General features: G+C 34.0%; 1 protein-coding gene across 8 annotated transcripts; it reads left to right on the plus strand.

The window, feature by feature from the left end:
* Window positions 1-7917: 7917 nt before the first annotated feature.
* LOC129297385 (uncharacterized) lies at window positions 7918-16925 on the plus strand. Of its 8 annotated transcripts, none has more exons than XM_054935719.1 (6): window positions 7918-8494; window positions 10059-12917; window positions 13266-13319; window positions 14589-14953; window positions 15424-15558; window positions 16079-16925. In XM_054935719.1, exons 1-4 carry the CDS (start codon window positions 7976-7978, stop codon window positions 14844-14846), a joined length of 3690 nt encoding a protein of 1229 aa, XP_054791694.1. In that variant the 5' UTR covers window positions 7918-7975; the 3' UTR covers window positions 14847-14953; window positions 15424-15558; window positions 16079-16925. The 8 variants fall into 8 exon arrangements, with proteins under 8 accessions (XP_054791694.1, XP_054791693.1, XP_054791699.1 ...); XM_054935718.1 differs by having other exon boundaries at window positions 16090-16925; XM_054935724.1 differs by having other exon boundaries at window positions 10059-10254; window positions 10339-12917; window positions 15424-16925.
* Window positions 16926-18716: the final 1791 nt, after the last annotated feature.

Raw genomic sequence — 18716 nt, forward strand, 5'->3', positions numbered from 1 at the left:
CTTGGTGCCTAAGCCCCATGATCACCAATTTCCTTGAATTTAGAAAGCACTTTCTCTATCATAGTCACTCATTATGAGTAGAGTATGGATCGTCTTGATTTAGTGACTAAGGCTTCATAAATATTTTCCTTAATTATTTTAAAGCCAATTAAATTGAATTGAACCTAGGCCTTTAAATTTACAATTTAAATGCAAATAATGGCCCCCGCATACAAATTAGCTAGAGCCTTCGTAGGTCAATTTTGTATGAACATGTCTTGGAGGACTGACTCATTCTCATTCTAATTGATGGTTGATCCGATACTTTTCTTAAAGGATACCCTTATAAGTGAGAATTAAGGACCACGTGATCTAGCTTAGAATAAAGTTTCTCAAGATTTGGAATATCAAAAGCTAGTTTTAGAATTAGCCCTTTAAGTTTTTTAAACTTTAAGGATTAGTTCTATAAAACCTAGTTGCTGCAGGGATTGACTTTGTGACTTTTGCCCTTGTGGAAAAAGCCCTTTGGGAGAGAGCTATTGTGGAAAGGGCCCTTGTAAAGCTCACTTTTATGACTTTAGCCCCTGTGACTGCGACCCCTATAACTTAGCCCTTGTGGTGCTAACTCCTGTGGTTGTGACCCTAATAGTGTTAGTCCTAATAGCTCTGGCCCTTGCGAATCCAACTCCTGTGGTTCTAGCTCTAATGGCTCTGGCCGTGATGGTGTTGGCCCTTGTGGCTCTAGCCCCAATGGCTCTGCCCCCTGTGGCTGGGCCCCTATGATACTAGCCTTGATGGCTCTATCCTCGATGACTTTAGCTCTTGTGACTCCAGCCCCTCTAGGGCTGACTCCAATGGCTTTTGCCCTTATGGCTGAACAGGCCTGCTATTTATCCTTTGAAGGATGCTATAACAGTCCTTATTATTAATCTTCTGGTCAAAGGGCACTTTGGGAGACTGACCCTCGAGTTCATCTATTCTCTGAAGGTACGAGCCAATTGGAGCTTGCTCCTGTGATGATTTAGATAGCATAACAGAGATGTTCCTTAGCCCATCTTTCAGAGTTTGCAATAAGGCTATTTGCCTCTCATTAGCTCATACTTCATGTTCTACATGTGCAGCCAAGTTTTTTGAGTTGTAAGACTTAGTCTATTCTTTCTAACAACATATTGATCCTTATGTGTACTAGGCATTCTTTCACATGAGTCTCATTGGGTGTGCTAAAAATTGTTAGGCAAAACTAAAAAGGGTTGTGTCGTGAGGCGTGTTAGAGACATGGGTCTCAAAAAGATGGAAGAACCTGACTTCTAATTAAACACGAGGAACGCAAGCTCCCTTATCACAGTTCACTTAGATGGGAGAATGTAAAGTAAAGAAAATTAATGTAAATGTAGGGAAGTAGAAATGCATTAATTAAAGAAAGAGGTAATAGGTTATGCTAACCGTATAATAGAAAAATAAAGATTAAAATTACATGATAAAAAGAAAATAAAATAAAGTAGTAGACATAGAGTCTGAGACTGGTAGTTTGTTGATCTGATACCTATTGTTAAGAGAGGGCTTCTTTATTTATAGATGATCTTGGCGTGATGCCCAAGCCCTATGATCGACAATTTCTTTAAATTTAGGAAGCACTTCCTTTATCATGGCCACTCTTTATAGGTGAATTGCGGATGGTCTTGACTTAATAACTAAGGCTTCATAAATATTTTCTTTAATTATTTTAAAGCCAATTAAATTGAGTTGAGCCTGAGCTTCAAAATTCACAATTTGGATGCAAACACATAGTTTTCTCGAGAATCTTTACATGTTTCTAGTAATTTAAATCCTTTAGGGATTTTCATATAAATTTATGTGTTTAAAGAGCCATATAAATAGATTATAATAATATCCATTAGGTGCATATTAGATTTTCTATGTATTGCCAAATTAATTAGATATCTTAAAGTGTTTGCATCTACCATATGTCTCCTCATAATCAATGCTAGGTTTTTGTGAAATTCTTGTACTACTAATCGTGCTTTTTATCTAATGACTTCTTTTTTTTTTTATTTTGCTTTCACACAAATACCCATGTATATCCAACTGGCTCTACATCATTAAGTATTCGAATTACAAGTCCAAAACTTCACATTTTAAAAGTCAATTTAACTCTGCTTGAATTGCTTCTTTTCATTTTGATCAATCATTTCCATGTTTGCATTCTTTAATTGATTTTGGTTCTAAATCCTCATTTTAATTCTTTATTTCTATAGCAACATTATATAAAAATATATCATCGACAACTATATTTTTTAGTTCCATCTTTTTTCCACAATAACATAACTCATCGAGATCTCTTTATTATCTTTAGGTACCTAAATCTTTTTGGAGTCTTTTGATTATTTATGTCTCTGTACTCTTCTAAAATACTAGCTACTCAATTATGTCATTTTTATGCATGATGCCCTTATTTTGTGCTCCTTTCTTCCTTTTATGGTTTTTATTTTTGAAACTAATTAGTCTACCACACCTCAAACATGGCTTAGATTTATTTACACTTTCTAATTGTCATACTGGGACATCAATTTTAATAGGAATATTTTTTATTCAAACATGAGACTTGGTAATTCTTTTAAGGTCAGTAAATGCATCTAACAATTAGTTTACAATATTTTGCAGATGACTTATTTTCTAACTTCAAGTTTACATTGTTTTTATACGAGAATCTATATAAGATAATGATAATACATTATATGTAATTTCTTAGTCCAGTTGCCTATTTTCTCTCCTTACTATTGAGAAAATTGTTTCATCAAGATGGCAATCATCAAAACGTGCTATGAATAAATTTTCAATTAATGGTTCTAGATATTTGACTACAAAGAAAGATTTAAAACCAACATATGCTCCAACTTTCTTTGAAGTCCCATCTTTGTGTGGTGTGGTAAAGTAAAGGAACAAATACTAGATATTCAAAAATTCTAAGATGAGAAATATTTGACTCCTGACCAAAAGCCAATTGTAATGGAAAAAATTTACAATGACTTGTTGGCCTAATGCACACAAGTGCTATTGCCTAAAAAATCACATGTCCCTATGCTAAAACAAGAAGTTTTGTTCTCAAGAGTATTGGTCTAGCCATTAATTGGAGGTGCTTAATAAATGATTCTGCTATACCATTTTAAGTATGAACATGAGCAATAGATTTTTCAATTGTTATTCCAATTGATATTTAATAATCATAAAAAATTTATGATGAAAAGTCATTTGCATTATCAAGACAAATTGTCTTAATTGCATAATTTAGAAACTGTGCTATCAATGGAATTATTTGAGCAAGTAATCTAGCAAATGCTAAATTACATATAGATAACAAACATATATATGACCATCTCGTAAATGCATTTATTAAAATCATAAAACATCTAAATGGTCCACATAGTAGATGAATAGGTCCATATATATTCCCTTGGTTAAGTTCAAGAAAATCAAGGGATTCAGTTCCCATTTGTAATTAAAGTTCTTCTAGTTAATTTTCCTTAAGAACAAGTAGCATACAAAAAATTCTTAAATTGAAAATTCTTTTGATTTTTCAATGGATGTCCATGTAAATTTTCAATAATTTTTGACATCACATTTGACCTGAGATAGCCTAACTAGTCATGTTAAATGATAAATGTATTTTGATTGGTAAACTTCTTGTTGACTATTGCATTTATTCCAATTGTACTAATATTTGTATAGTACAAATCAAAAGATAACATGGATAACTTTTTTAAAATACATTTCTTTCTAGATCTAAAATATAATATGCGGATATTCAACATTTTTCTCATTTGTAGTCTCAATATAATACCCATTTTGGAAGATATCTTTAAAACTTAATAAATTTTTTGAGATTTAGATGAATATAATGCATCACTTATAATAAATTTTGTTTTGTTGGATTATACTATAATTGCTCTCTCAAAGCCATCAAGTAATTTAGTGTTACTTACTATAGTATTGATGCTTCCATTCCTTATTGTTAAATAAGTAAAATATTTTTTATCTTTCAATGTGATATGCATTGTAGCACTATCTACAAGATATATATCTTCAATATTGTGTCCAATGAAAGAAAGGAAAATCTCCATATCCTTCAATAAAGAAAGAAAGTGTATTAAAATGAATACTTAATGAAATTTATTCCAAGTGATAATACATTTATTATAAGAAAACAAGAAAGCTAAATGGAAACAAAAATGAAACATGATTCAAAAACATGATCCAAATTGTTTTAATTATTTTTCAATCAAACTTATCTAATCCTAATTGCTAAAGAAATCAGCCATTTTCAAATGTGTCATAGCATTAAGGTCATTAATATTGTTCAACTCATTGATATCATCATTTTTGTATACAAGATTTGCCTCAATATTAGCGTTTTGAAAAGTAAAATTTTCTTCCACATTATTTGGACTCCTTTTGATGGAGGCTTAATAAAGCTTTGCAAAATGGTTGGGCGTACAATAGGTACGTAACCAATGCCCCTCCATACCACACAAATAGCATTAATTTTTAATAGTTTTTGAAGGACTACTCTTATTCCTTTTATGCCCTTCATTATTTTTCTTCTTTTGGTAGGTATTAGGATTGTAATTAGTACCACCATCGTCATGATAATGGTAATTAGCATGTCCCCTGCTATGACCATGCCTACAGTTGTGATTGCTATCATAATTACGATCATAGTAATTACCACATATAGTCACATTTGCTTTAAGGAATGGAGCTAATCCAGTAAAATAGATTTTATGATTTTTTATCAATAGTTCTTTATTTTGTTTAGCCACAAGAAGACATGAAATTAATTCAAAATACTTTTTAAAACCTTTATCAGAGTATTACCGTTATAGGAGCACATTTAAAGCGTGAAAAGTTGAAAATATCTTCTCTAATAAGTTCTTATCATTTATTTTCTCACCACATAATTTCAACTGATAATTTATTTTAAAAACTGCCGAATCATGTTCATTTACAATTTTAAAATCTCACAAGCTCACTTGTATCCATTCATAACAAACTTTAGGTATGATTACCTTTCTGGTGGTCATACCTTTCTTTCAAATTATTCTACAATTCTAGTGGATCTTTTATCATTAGATACTTAGCTTTTAACCCTTTATGAAGACGATGATGAAGGAATATGATTACCTTAACCTTATTTTGACTACTTGCTTCATTTCCAGGTAAAATTGCTTGTCTTAGACCTTTGGCGTCTAGGTAAATTTCAACGTCTAGCACCCAAGATGGATAATTCTTTATTGTATAATATGTATATATATAGTATTAATTTAATGGAGGAATAAAAAATAAAATAAAGATGACATCAAATATATAAACATAAAGAAAGAAAAATAAGTATATTAATCTTTATAAAAATATATAATATCAAATAATAAAAATAAAGCAATGAATGATAATGAGACTTAAAAATTAACTACACGTCCTTAAAAAGATACATCAGGCACATAATCTGCCACACATTTAGTCTCTAGTCTTGTGAATCTTAAGACACCACAATATCTATAAATATTTAGAATCCATAAATTCAAAATATAACATGATTAGCATCCATGCTCATAAATCCACATTGAACATACATGTTAGGACAGCACAATATCCATAATCCATAATTCAACCCAAAATAACATTGAACATCTAGAATCTATTAAAAACATTAAAACAACATATTTCAAAAATAACTTCTAACTCCAATAAGGCAACATATAAGTTTATAAAAGGGTGGAGCATATATAGGGGAAAAACAAAAAACAAATATAAATTAACATATCACAGAAACAAACTAAAAACAAATAAATGCAGCAAGAATTCTACTTGTAAATAAAACCTTTCAATCAACACTAGTAGTTGCACTCTCCCTTCTAAGCATTGCATCTAAAAAATATCAATTACATTAATATAGATAACAAAGTAAGATGTGTGTAAGAGAGATAGAATGATTAAACTTTAGATAAAAATATTACTTGCAAGCTAAATGATATGTTCTATGTCATCAAAGTTATTAAACTCACAAAGCTTGTCAACAACTTAAAGAGAGATTGGCCACTTTGCAACCAATTTTGCCCACAAATTAGTGCTTTTGTCATTTTAAGAGATAAGAAGCTCTTATAATGATCAACTACACATCCATTAGTACTAGATGCAAACTTAGAAGCCATTGTAGAAACTGACATAGCCAATATATCTTATGCCATGTGGGAGATAAGTTTATATTTCTCAAATTTTCCTCTCTACCATGATAATATGTCAAACCTATAATGAGATGATGGGATCTCATCTCTTGAATCATTTGTAAAATATCCATCTAACTTATTTTGTGGATCCATTGAAGTTCTTTGTTTTAAAGACTCTAACCACGTTACACCTAGATCATCAATATGATCACCAGCATCAAGAGCGGGCTAATGAACTTGTAAATTCATTACTTGAATAGGTAGACCCTAATTCAATAGAAACCCCTATAGAGTACTCTTCAAGCAATTGATACAAATAAGTTTTGAACTTATCCTTCATAACTACACATTCTTTAAGGTCAATGAAAAGGAGTTCAAACATATGATTTATATAAACTAATTTATATCGAGGTTCAAAATTATAGCCATAATCAACAATAGATTCATATTACCTGCTTGACCCTAATACTTATCAAACTTCATTTGCATGCTAAAGCTCATATCTCTTAAAAAATTATTAGTAAACATACAAATACAATCGAGCAACATGCAAAGGTAGAGTTGACGTCGTCAGCATTGTCTCTTACGAAAAGTAGAGACTAATGGCGAGGAGAATGACTGGGAGCAATATGCAAAAGGAAGAAGGGAGAGAGGAGAATGATGGCGACGATAATGTGTGTAAGGAGAATGACAACAATCATAGCGAAGATGAGAACAAGTGAGGCATCAAGGTTGAGAGGGGAGAGTATAGAAACTAGAGAGTAATGACTAGGGCTAAGAGAGTGTGGACACAAAAAGTTAACCTAAAAATAAAAAGTATAATCCTACCTTACTCTTTAGTAAGATTCAAAACCTTAAAGAATTTAAAATATCTATAAAACATATATCTTTAGTAGGGTAGCATATCTTGCCCATTGCCTGGCCTTACCTGAACATACCCAAATCATGTCAGGCTGCTTTTTTAAGGGTTAGGCTAGGCAAAATTTCATCGAGTTTGGGTAAGAATCTTGGGCAACTAGGCTCCATGAACACCTCTATGTAGAAATTACTTGGGTTATGTAGTAGAGATATTTGATTATTATTGGAGTGATTTTTTTATATTCCTAAGTATTTTAAATATAAGATTTTGAATTTAAATCCAAGTCTAAAAAAGTCCATTCAAAATGCTACCTGTATGTTTGACCTCATTAAAAAAGCCATGAGTTTCAAAACTATAACTTTTTCTATACATTGGAATTTAATAATTTTTATTAAAGACCCATAAACGGTATTATACTGCCAGTTTAACCATTTTTCATAACAAATGAGATAGGTTAAAATATATTTTTGATCCTTTTATTTTATATAAAATTTTATTTTAGTTATTTAATTTTATAAAATATTTTTTCAGTTTTTTAACTCTAACGCTATTAATTTTAAATGACTATTTTTATATTAATTATTGTTATTTTTTAAAAAAATTAAACTTTTGTTAATACATAAAAGTTTCATGTAAAAATTTATGGTCCTAGAGTTAAAGGAACTGAAATTATATTTTACAAAATTAAATGATTAAAATAAAATTTTATATAAAATTAAAAAAATAAGGTATATTTTAGGAATTAAGTTATCCTGCTTCAAATAATTAAATTAAAAAAAATTACGATAAAAAATTGTTTTGCTGCTCATTTATTTACTCAATAGGGGGTTGTCGCTGCTTTAACGGGGAGAGCGCTGAGGTTTGGTGATTCAGACCTGACGCGAACTGAAAGACCTCATTTATCTCCTCAGTGCTCATGGACGCACCAAAACCCTCCCAAGTTCGAGTCCTCATACGCCCTCCTCCTTCTCCCAACCCTCCCACCACTTCTTCTCCTTCTCTACCTCCGCCTCCCCCTCTCCCCAACCCCATTCCCTCCTCAGATCATTCTTCCTCCTCTTCTGCAACACCTTCCTCCTCCTCCTCTGCTTCCCCATCACTATCTCGCTCTTCCGATGGTGTGGTGGTTGTTGGCTTCATTTCCCGGAGACCCGATGATTCCACCCAGCTCATTAACCGAGTTATCGACTTCAATGTGTTCGGCTCGGGCAATCTTGATAAACGATTATTCGTTGACGAAGAGGAAGCCAGAGACTGGTTTAAGTGGAGGAGAATTAGTTATTACCATGATGACGAAAAGGGGATATTATATTTGCAATTCTGTTCCACTAGGTGCCCGGCCATTGACGGCTTTTCTGAGCCGTCTTCGGGATTTGATTCCGTGGTGGAAGAGCACGAGTTCGGAGACCTCCAGGGAATGCTTTTTATGTTCTCTGTAAGTCATTCTTACATGGCATGTTCTTGGCTTTATAAGTCTGATTTTATCTAGGTATCATATGGATCTATTAAGATATCAGGAGCTCAATCTTCGACTTTTGATTAGCGTTACTTAAGAGTATGATAACTAAAGTTCTGGAGTGTTGATTAAAGTTGTCATCTCAAGGAACTGACATGGATAACATATCAAACAACTTTTGAGGTTGGTGTTGATCTAAAATGTGATTAGGTGAAGAAGTTCATATACATAGAAATTACGAGTCAAGAGGGTCTTACATTAAATCTAGCAAGATCTGCGGAGTCAATCTCTTTTATGTAATAAAGGATAAGCTGAGTCCAGTAAGATCGAATTTCAAAACATATCATTGCTCATCCACATAGATGCAGTTCTTTCATTGAGCTGCATCTATGTGGATGAGCAATTATATGTTTTTATATTAATCTAAATTTAAAATTACGGTTTGAAGCATAACAATCAAATTTTTGTGTCTTTCATATCTTACAATGCTTATTATGAAGAGGGGTGAACTGTAGAGTTGAATGTACTGTATCACCAGAAAATACTTGATGAAAATAAAGTTGAGGTAGGGTGGTTTCAGTCTCTCAGTTATTCTAACTATATGCAATTTGACGATGCGAAAACTGCATCTATGTGGATGAGCAATTATATGTTTTTATATTAATCTAAATTTAAAATTACAGTTTGAAGCATAACAATCAAATTTTTGTGTCTGTCATATCTTACAATGCTTATTATGAAGAGGGGTGAACTGTAGAGTTGAATGTACTGTATCACCAGAAAATACTTGATGAAAATAAAGTTGAGGTAGGGTGGTTTCAGTCTCTCAGTTATTCTAACTATATCCAATTTGACGATGCGAAAACTGCATCTATGTGGATGAGCAATTATATGTTTTTATATTAATCTAAATTTAAAATTACGGTTTGAAGCATAACAATCAAATTTTTGTGTCTGTCATATCTTACAATGCTTATTATGAAGAGGGGTGAACTGTAGAGTTGAATGTACTGTATCACCAGAAAATACTTGATGAAAATAAAGTTGAGGTAGGGTGGTTTCAGTCTCTCAGTTATTCTAACTATATGCAATTTGACGATGCAAAAATGCTGCTGTGCAAAGAGTAAGAAGTCTCAAGTAGCAAAATCATGGAGGAATTAAGACCAGAAATAAATTGGGGATAAGCAAAACAAATGCTTATGCTTATAGTGAATCATCTCAACAGAATCAGGCTTAAGAATTATTTGATTTGACTGCAATAAGATGGTGATAACTCACTTGATTTATTTAGTTTCAAAGCTTACTGTACGAATAAATCTTGCTTATTCCTTATGTTGTCTGTCAACTTGTTTGTTATGAGGAAGTATTACATTTTAATATCAGAAGATCAGTTACAGAAAGAAGACACGATTGTCCTATTGGGTGTGATGGGTTAGAAACTCTTAGTATTTTAGGTTCTTAATATATAGCTCAGTGCATGTTTAGTGCTCTTTCAACAAGAAATTTGTATATACTAGGTGTAATTGACAACCTAGAAATGCAGGTTTGCCATGTTTTAATATATATTCAGGAGGGATCACACTTTGGTACCAAGATTTTGAGTAACTTTCGTGTGCTACAAGCAGCCAAGCATGCTATGTTTCCAATTGTAAGATCCCAGACTACAACGAACATGTCCTGTAGACCATATTCCTCATCATTTTCGCGAACCAGCACTTCAGCAAACAATTCTTCTCCAGGTAGAGGTGGTGTTATTTCAGGCCGCAATGCCTCAGCCATTTCTCTCATGTCTGGTCTAGGTTCTTATACTTCTTTGTTTCCAGGACAATGCATACCTGTTACATTGTTTGTTTTCATTGATGAATTCTCCAATTTACCAAATCCTAACAGTAATGGGGAGGACTCTTCAGATTCCTTCTCACTTAATCAGTCTTCTAATTTGAGTGGCGTAGCCAAGACAAACTTGCCTGCTAAAGGTTCTGGTTCGGTAGTTGTGCTGGCACGCCCTGCAAGTCGATCTGAATGTGGATTCAGGAGAAAACTACAGTCTTCCCTTGAAGCTCAAATTCGATTTCTGATTAAGAAATGCCGTATACTATCAGGTTCTGAATCAAGTTATTCTAGCATGAGAACTGGAGGTAGTTCAACTTCTGCTCCTTTATTTTCACTTGATGCATCAAAGGCAGTTGTTTTGCTAGATCAATTTTCAAATCAAAGAGGTGAATCTCTTGAGTTTGCCACTGGACTTGTTGAAGATTTCCTGAATGGGAAAACAAACTCTGATTCCCTGCTGCTGGAAAGCCATAGTCAAAGTGCTAGCAAAGAGGATATTATATCTGTGAAAGAGTTCATCTACAGGCAGTCTGATATTTTAAGAGGGAGAGGAGGGCTGGTTAATACCAATAGTGGCTCAGCTGCTGGTGTTGGTATGGTTGCTGTTGCAGCGGCTGCAGCGGCTGCCTCTGCTGCATCAGGGAAAACATTTACCACTCCTGATCTTCCAAATTTTGAAGTCTGGTTATCTTCCAGTCATCATATTTTGAGTAAAATTCTCTGTGCAAAAGGCTGTTGCTTGGATGAATGTGAAACTATCAAAAGAAGAGCCCGTCCAAGGAACACGGTTTTACCTACAGCTGATGGATCTTCAAAGGTTACAGATCCTCTAGATGTCACATTATCTCGGTTGCATAGTGGTGAAGGGCTCATTACAAAGTTTTCAACTTCATGGTGCCAAAGAGCCATTCCAGCTGCAAAGGAGATTTATTTGAAAGATTTGCCTGATTGTTATCCTACTTCAAAACATGAAACCCATTTGCATAATGCTTTGAATGCATTTTACTCAATGGTCAAAGGACCTGCTGTGCAACATTTTGCAAAAAAGTTAGAACAGGAATGCACTTTAATTTGGGAAAATGGGAGGCAATTATGTGATGCTATTAGTTTAACAGGCAAGCCGTGCATGCACCAACGACATGGTGTTGAGACTGGTAATTCAGATTTATCTGATTCATTAAAGACACATTCCAGTGGGTACTTTTTCCTTCGTGCCTGTGCTTGTGGCCGATCACGACAATTATGTCCTGATCTGTTTGACTTTGAATCAGCTGATGCTAGTTGCTTCTCTGACTGTGATAAGCTACTTCCCGCACTCAAACTTCCAGAAATCAGGGTCACAGAGCCTATTCAGTCATCCTCTTGGAGTTTGCTTCGGATTGGGGATGCAAGATACTATGAACCTTCTAAAGGCTTATTTCAAAGTGGATTCTGTGCCACTCAAAAATTTCTTCTCAAATGGACTATATATCCAGAGAAACAGAAAGTGCCAAATGGTTCAACAGAGAGTATAGTTAAGCAAGGTTCTATGACTAGGCCGCCAGTGGTTGAATTTATTCCAGATTCCAAGACAACTGGCATTGTACAGTCCTACCCTGCTATACAGAATGAAGTGGATGACCGAAGAACATCTTTAGATAATATGAAATCTGATGATAAAAAAATAAGTTTTGGTAGAGGTCTTCCCAATGTCAAAATGAGAAAACCTTTTTCTGAGGTCGTTGCTGGATCAGTTGCTGGTGATTCAGGATTTCCCCCTCTTCAGCAGAGGAAATTGCCAACATCAGGTTCTGATAAGGGTATGAATCAAAGTAGGACAAGTAGTCAGAGTATGGAACGTGTCAATGCTGCTGTTGATCATGAGGTGTCTCAGAAATCCTTAGATATGTCCCTTGTTCAGGGACCACTTGATAGCAATAATGCTAATAACTGCAGGGAAGGTGACCCCTTTTTGCAGATAGGTAGCAATGTAGTTCCTGTATATGTGAATGATAGTGAAAGAATAAACTTTCATTCTTTTTTGAAGCATGTAATAATATATGTTGGATTTGAGCATGAATGCCCCCATGGGCATCGTTTCCTGTTAAATACAGAACATCTTGCTGAACTTGGATCTTCATACTCATTGTCTGAAGAATCTCATATAACTTCTGCTGAACCTGGACACAGCAGTCTGAAAGATCATAGTAAAGTAAACAAGAATACTCGCTGGGGTAAAGCTCGTCAAAGCTTTGTGTCAGCAAATAAGGAAAGGGAGCTGGACAAATCATGTGAAATTATTTCTATTGGTGATTCAAGTTCAGATGGAGTGATGTATGCTTCCCATCCACAGAAGGAACAAAATGTGACATCTGTTAGAATGTTGGCTAAACCTTCTGATCTTCCAAAAGATCTTGGCGAGGATCTTGAAGCTATTAGCATGACTGATGGTGATCTTGCATTCTCCATGTTGAATCGAAATTTGCCTGTCTACATGTTCTGTCCTCATTGCAGGCTTTCAAGGAACAAGAAGGATCCACCAAAAGTTAAGTTCGCCAGCACTATCTCACAGCTTAAAAGGATTTTTCTGGTATGAGTTGCTGGTCTTATAAACATTTTCTTAAGTTTCAGTTTACATTATTGAGTACTATAAATTAAGTTTCGCTGGAAAATGTACTAATTTCTGAGTTTGTGTTTGACTCATTCAGTTGTCTGGTGTTTATAAATCTACAGAACATGCAAATTTACTTATGCTGATAGCATGTTACATTTTTAGTTTGACATTTGAACTCTACTTTTTCACTCATATTGTTATGAAAATGACAATCAGATATTACATTTTTGTGCAGACGAGATTCATTGTTGTTTACATGTTACGGTTCATCAGTACTTTTAGTTATTATCAGATCAGCTACCTGATCTATTGATATTGCTGTAGGTGACACCTGCGTTTCCTGTGACATTAGTAACATGTCCCATTGTACAATTTGAGGCAAGTCCTTCTATTTTAATGTACATTTTCTTGAAGTTTGTATTATTACATGAAATTTTCCATTGTGGGGCTGCTGGCTATGGGGTTGGTCTATGAAACCCCTCTTGTATTGACCTTTCCATATAAACCTTGTGCAGTGTCTTCAGTTTTACAATGTGCACCACAAGTATAACATGTGCAATATCAAAAACAGCTGAGCACCTAAAAACCATTAGTGTTTTGGGCAAATTGGGCCTCATTTGTGACTTAAGATAAACCATTTTGGCATGCTCTGAGAAGAGTGGACACTTCTGGTTGCCTTTGTCCTGCTTTCTTTTTCCTTCTTTCTCCACCCTCAAGAGTGTGTTTTCTCTGTTTTGCACTGATAATTCCTGGATTTCTTTGTCTTTTTTTTTTAAATCAAACAGAAACCCTAAATATTTGAATATTCCCTGGCTTCCTGCTCATATAGATACCATATCTCGTGTCTTGACTCTTGAGTGACATATATTTTAAGATTTTCCTCATTTTCCCTTTCAATGTTTATGTCCTATCATGTTTCAGGCTCTAGTTAACAGGGAATTTAATTATTGGTCATTGACACCTAAGCTATTGGCATATCCATGTTATATGTTTGTAATAGTAGAATAGAATAGAATCGATGTAGAAAGAGAATAGGAGGAGAGAAGAACAGATGAAGGTTTAGAGACAATGAGAGACGAGAGGTTGAAGAGGAAGAGAGAAAAGAGATACCGAGAACTGAGTTTATTAATCTGTCATGCCTTCACATTCAGACGTCAAGGATTTTATATAAGGACTTATAGGAACCCAGCGGCTAACCTAACGTCTAAATCACCCTAACTAACTAATTTCAACATTATAAAATTATAACAATCCACTTACTCTGTGATGGCAATATTCCTCTGCAAAATGCACAATGGCACCATGAGCCCATGGTGTAAGGGCGCACTGTACTATAGTCGACAATAATTTACATTGCTTGTACCAATTTTAAGGAGTTGAGGTAGGTTATTCAGTTGTTCTTGTTTTAACTCGTGAAAGAATAAGTAACCAAGAATTCTTGCTTTTCTTGCTTTACCAGTGTGCACTGGCCCTTCATGAGAAATGGGTTCTTAAATTAGGAAGGGATATTTAGTTCTGGAACATTTAATAATGGATCTGGTTTTTACATGCTTACTTCTTCCAGCATTACTGTTAGAACTTTGCAATTATTTTAAAGTGGTTGTATTTTTTGTAATTCCGTCCACTATATGCATTTTGTCATTGTAGACATCATGCCTGCCTCCATCAGTCCCAGATCGTGAACAAAAATTGCAGTTTGGCCTTGGATGTCAAGTGGTTTTGCCACCACAGAGTTTCCTTACTCTTAAACTACCATTTGTATATGGTGTGCAACTGGAGGATGGAAGAAAGCATCCTCTTAACCCCTTTGAACAACAGCCAGAAATGACTGCCTGGATTACCAAGGGTTCAATACTGAAGATCTTGTCCAAGGGGACCAATGATGAGGGGTATCAAAAACACTAGAAGATTATTATCCTTTTTTTGGGTAAACACTAGAAGATTATTTAATTTTAGAGTGGCTTTGCAAGAGTGAATTGGGCAAGGTTGTCAACAGCTTCTCCAAAACTCAGGTGAGCTTCGGTTACTTATTATATGCCGAGAGTACTATCTCATCTTCTCAGTCAAAATTTTGTTCAGTCTTTTAAATGCAAGAGCATGTAGTTCACATATAAATTTTTGGTAACCTGTCAGAAAATTGTTTGGTCTTCTGTAAAAGAATGATAGGAAATCCTTTATGCTTACATATTGTTTTGCCACAGACAGGGGCAAAGGGATGGATCTTGCTATTTTAGCTTTGTTGGAAATTGACCTGTTAAGATAAACTAGATTCTGTATCAGGCTGCTTTTATCTCTGAAGAATACAAAATGTCTGCTAATAGTACAAAGTTATGTGCAGAATGATTTGATTTTTCTTTCCTCTTGAGATGATCAGTCATGATACTTGAAATCTTCCTTGTTTTTGTTTCAATGCTGTCAGATTTTTTTTTTTTGGGCAACTACGCATTTTTCTTCCTGCCAATCTTATTCCAATTCTTTTTAGTTTCATCTAGAAGAGGCTAGAGAGAAAGCAAGGAAGCACTTGTAATTCCCGAGCCTTAAATGGAAAAACTGTGACTTGAGCTTTGCATTCATTCATTGGTTAAGTTGTAGCGGGCTTTGACAGCGTTTCTACAAGGTATTTGAATTCTTTATGCCTACTAATTCGCCTCTTAGTCTGATGCTGTTTTGGACGTTGTGGCTTCTCATAGCCTTGTAAGTGGTTTTCTAGCATGTTCCTCTGCCCTTTTAGATATTGACTCATGGATATATGCATATGTCCAAGTATTGCTGTCTCGATTGATTTGGAAGATAATGTATTATCTTTAATGACCATAAATGTTGCAAAAGGAAATGACCATTTTTCTTGACTTAATGGCGTAGTTCCAAAATAGGATGACTACGAAACAACGACATTGACATGATTCAGCACGTACCTTGGACTTCATGAAGAGTTGTCATTTCCATGATGATTTGCTTGATTCGTCCTTTAGAGAAAGGCCATTTTAGTTATCTCATAATGATGTCTGCTATGCAGGAGAAAGGCCATTTTAGTTACCATAAATGTTTCCGTCTTTGCCATTAAATTTTGTGTGTGTGTGTGTGTGTGTGTGTTTTTTTTTTTTTTTAACTGCTGTAGACTTGCTATGAAGGGGCAGTTTTCTTGCAGGAGAAAGGCCCTTCGTGATGACTGATGAGTGGATAGGCGGCTTTGTCTAGTTTGAGGATGTCAGGAGCCAAGACCATGACTGGTGTGTTTAACGTATGCAAGAAACTTGAGAAAAATAGACCGCACGAGAAACAGGGATCAGTGCCTTGCTGGGTCTGTATTCCTTGGTCAGTACGGCTAGATTGTTATGACCTTGAGTGGCGGTGATTTAAAGCAAAACGGACTCAGAATGGACTTTTTATGCAGAGCAACATGCCTCATGCTTTGGGCGACATCTAGTGATTAACAAGCATATTTCTGACATCTGAAACTAAATCCCAAACGGGTGGTCCGTTGCATTACCTCTTGGCTCGTCACAAGATTTAACGCTTCAACAAAAACGCAGTTAGGAACCTACCTATGTTACAGTTGGAGCCAGTGATCCACTGTCCTCTCTGCTGACGCCGAGAAGCTCCATCATTCTCTCTCGCGTTTTCCACTGGGCAACTATCTACTGGTCGCCAACACCTGTCCTATAGTTTATGGCCTACAGCATAAGTAACACAATGGAAAATAAGGAGTGAGAGGATATAAGGTGTATCCTTTTGGCTAATTCCTGCGTGGAAGCTTCGATATAGGTTCCATAAAGATAGGTAAAGCATGATGTCCGAATCGTTACCCAAAAAAAAAAAAGTATGATGTCCGAATCCAATCTGGACGCAGAAATCCACAATTTCAAAAGCTTAAGAAAGCTAACAAATGCTTGTTAAAGTTTTGCTAAAGAAATATTCCTCATAACTACTGTCAATTTCTTCTAGGTTATTGTTTGGTAATGTTGCATGCTGTGTTTATTGCTAGTCGGACTAAGCACATCACCGTGTCTATCCATACTACATGTATAGATCCTAACCTGATCAGTTAGCAAAGTAATTTGTATATTTTTTTCTTCTGGGTACGAAAGGAATTTGCATAATTTGTATCCAGGGAAAAATACACCAAGTCAATGATACCATGAATGGACAATACTGGAATAATTGATCAAGAATTCACTTGTGAACAAATAGGAGAATAAGAATATAGAGGTCACTTTCCTTTCTCCTTTCAGTCATCATCTAATTAAGCAAATATTCCAATCCTCATCAAACTATGCAAATAGATCTAATACGCAATAATGAAAACGATATATGACAGACCTTGGAATGTGTTGGCTGTCAGAAAGCTTCACCTTGCAGCCATACGAAGTTGTGTAGCATAAAGACTCCTAAATTGAATAGAGAATTCAAACTTTCTTATAATTGGTGGCTTAGGTTAGCATAGGTCGCATTTTGTACGGGTTAAATTCTGTCAACCCGCAAATAAAAAAGTATTTTTTAATAAATTGTTAAAATTTTAAAAATTATAAATTTATTTCTTTTTTATTATTTTTTTACGGAAAAAAATCATATATTTTCCTTAAAATTAATTATTCAAATAACAATAAAAATTTTTTCTAATTAAGATATATTTATATTATCACTTAAATATAAATTTAATTTTGTAGTCCTTTATTTTCTAGTCTTTTACATAATTGATTGGTATATATGTATATATATATATATATTAATAAAAATGCTCTATCTATTCCCTTTTCTCTTTATCTTGTCTTGGCATTTTTTGCTACAAAATTGATACCTCAATTTAAAATATCAATTCTTTTTTTAGAAAAAAAAAATAATGATGATTTAAATTCTGACTATTAGATTATTACTTACAATACATTCAGTTTATACCACCTAAATGTTCTAATATTTTTGTATATATTTTTTCCTTCTATGTTCAAATTAAGATGATAATATAATATATGGTTAGCACTTCATAAATATGTTTAATTTTTTAAATAAAAGGGGCAACTAAACTTTTTTTTATTTGCTAGATTGGGTAGCACTATTTTGTAAACAAGATAATTTAAATAATCTATTATATGGATAAAGTAGAGTATGATAAAATGCTTTATTCAATCTTGTCTTGATCACATTTAGATTATATTATATCACTAGTTAAATATATGAGCAGTATGTTTTTATTGTTTCCTACTATAGTTTAAACTTGAATTAAATAAATGTAAAAGTATTTAGTACTTAGATCGCAATTCCATGTATGCTTGCTGAATACTTTATTTTAAACTCAATTTTATTTATTTATTTTTTATCTATTTTTGAAAAATATAATCGGGCTAACCTACCAACCTATGAGTTAGCTTGTTGTAGGTTCAAATTATGCAAAATGTGTCAAAACCACCCCACATACAATCAAACACATTTTCTTTAACCTAACTCACAACTTTTTTGTGGTTAGTAGGTTGAGCCCGCAAGTCAAACCCATATTACTGGCTCTATTTATAATGTAAATATAAGAACATATTCTTGAGTACTTAATGTGAGAAGTGACAGCATGAGTCTTTGCATGCCTTGTCTCTAGTAATCTTTTCTATTAATTATTATTGAGATTTTTACCTTCATACCTTCCATGATATGAATAAGTCTTACTCCACATCCTTTATATGCATTATTATTATTTATTGGAATGCTAAGAGCACAATATATGTAATTTTTACATTTTTTGGGCCGCATGTACTGGAAGATTGAATAACATAAAATCTTCACTTGCAA

The sequence above is a fragment of the Prosopis cineraria genome, unplaced genomic scaffold (assembly GCF_029017545.1).
Source record: "Prosopis cineraria cultivar Desert tree isolate PC_DT_omini unplaced genomic scaffold, ASM2901754v1 PC510, whole genome shotgun sequence".
Taxonomy (NCBI): Eukaryota; Viridiplantae; Streptophyta; class Magnoliopsida; order Fabales; family Fabaceae; genus Prosopis; species Prosopis cineraria.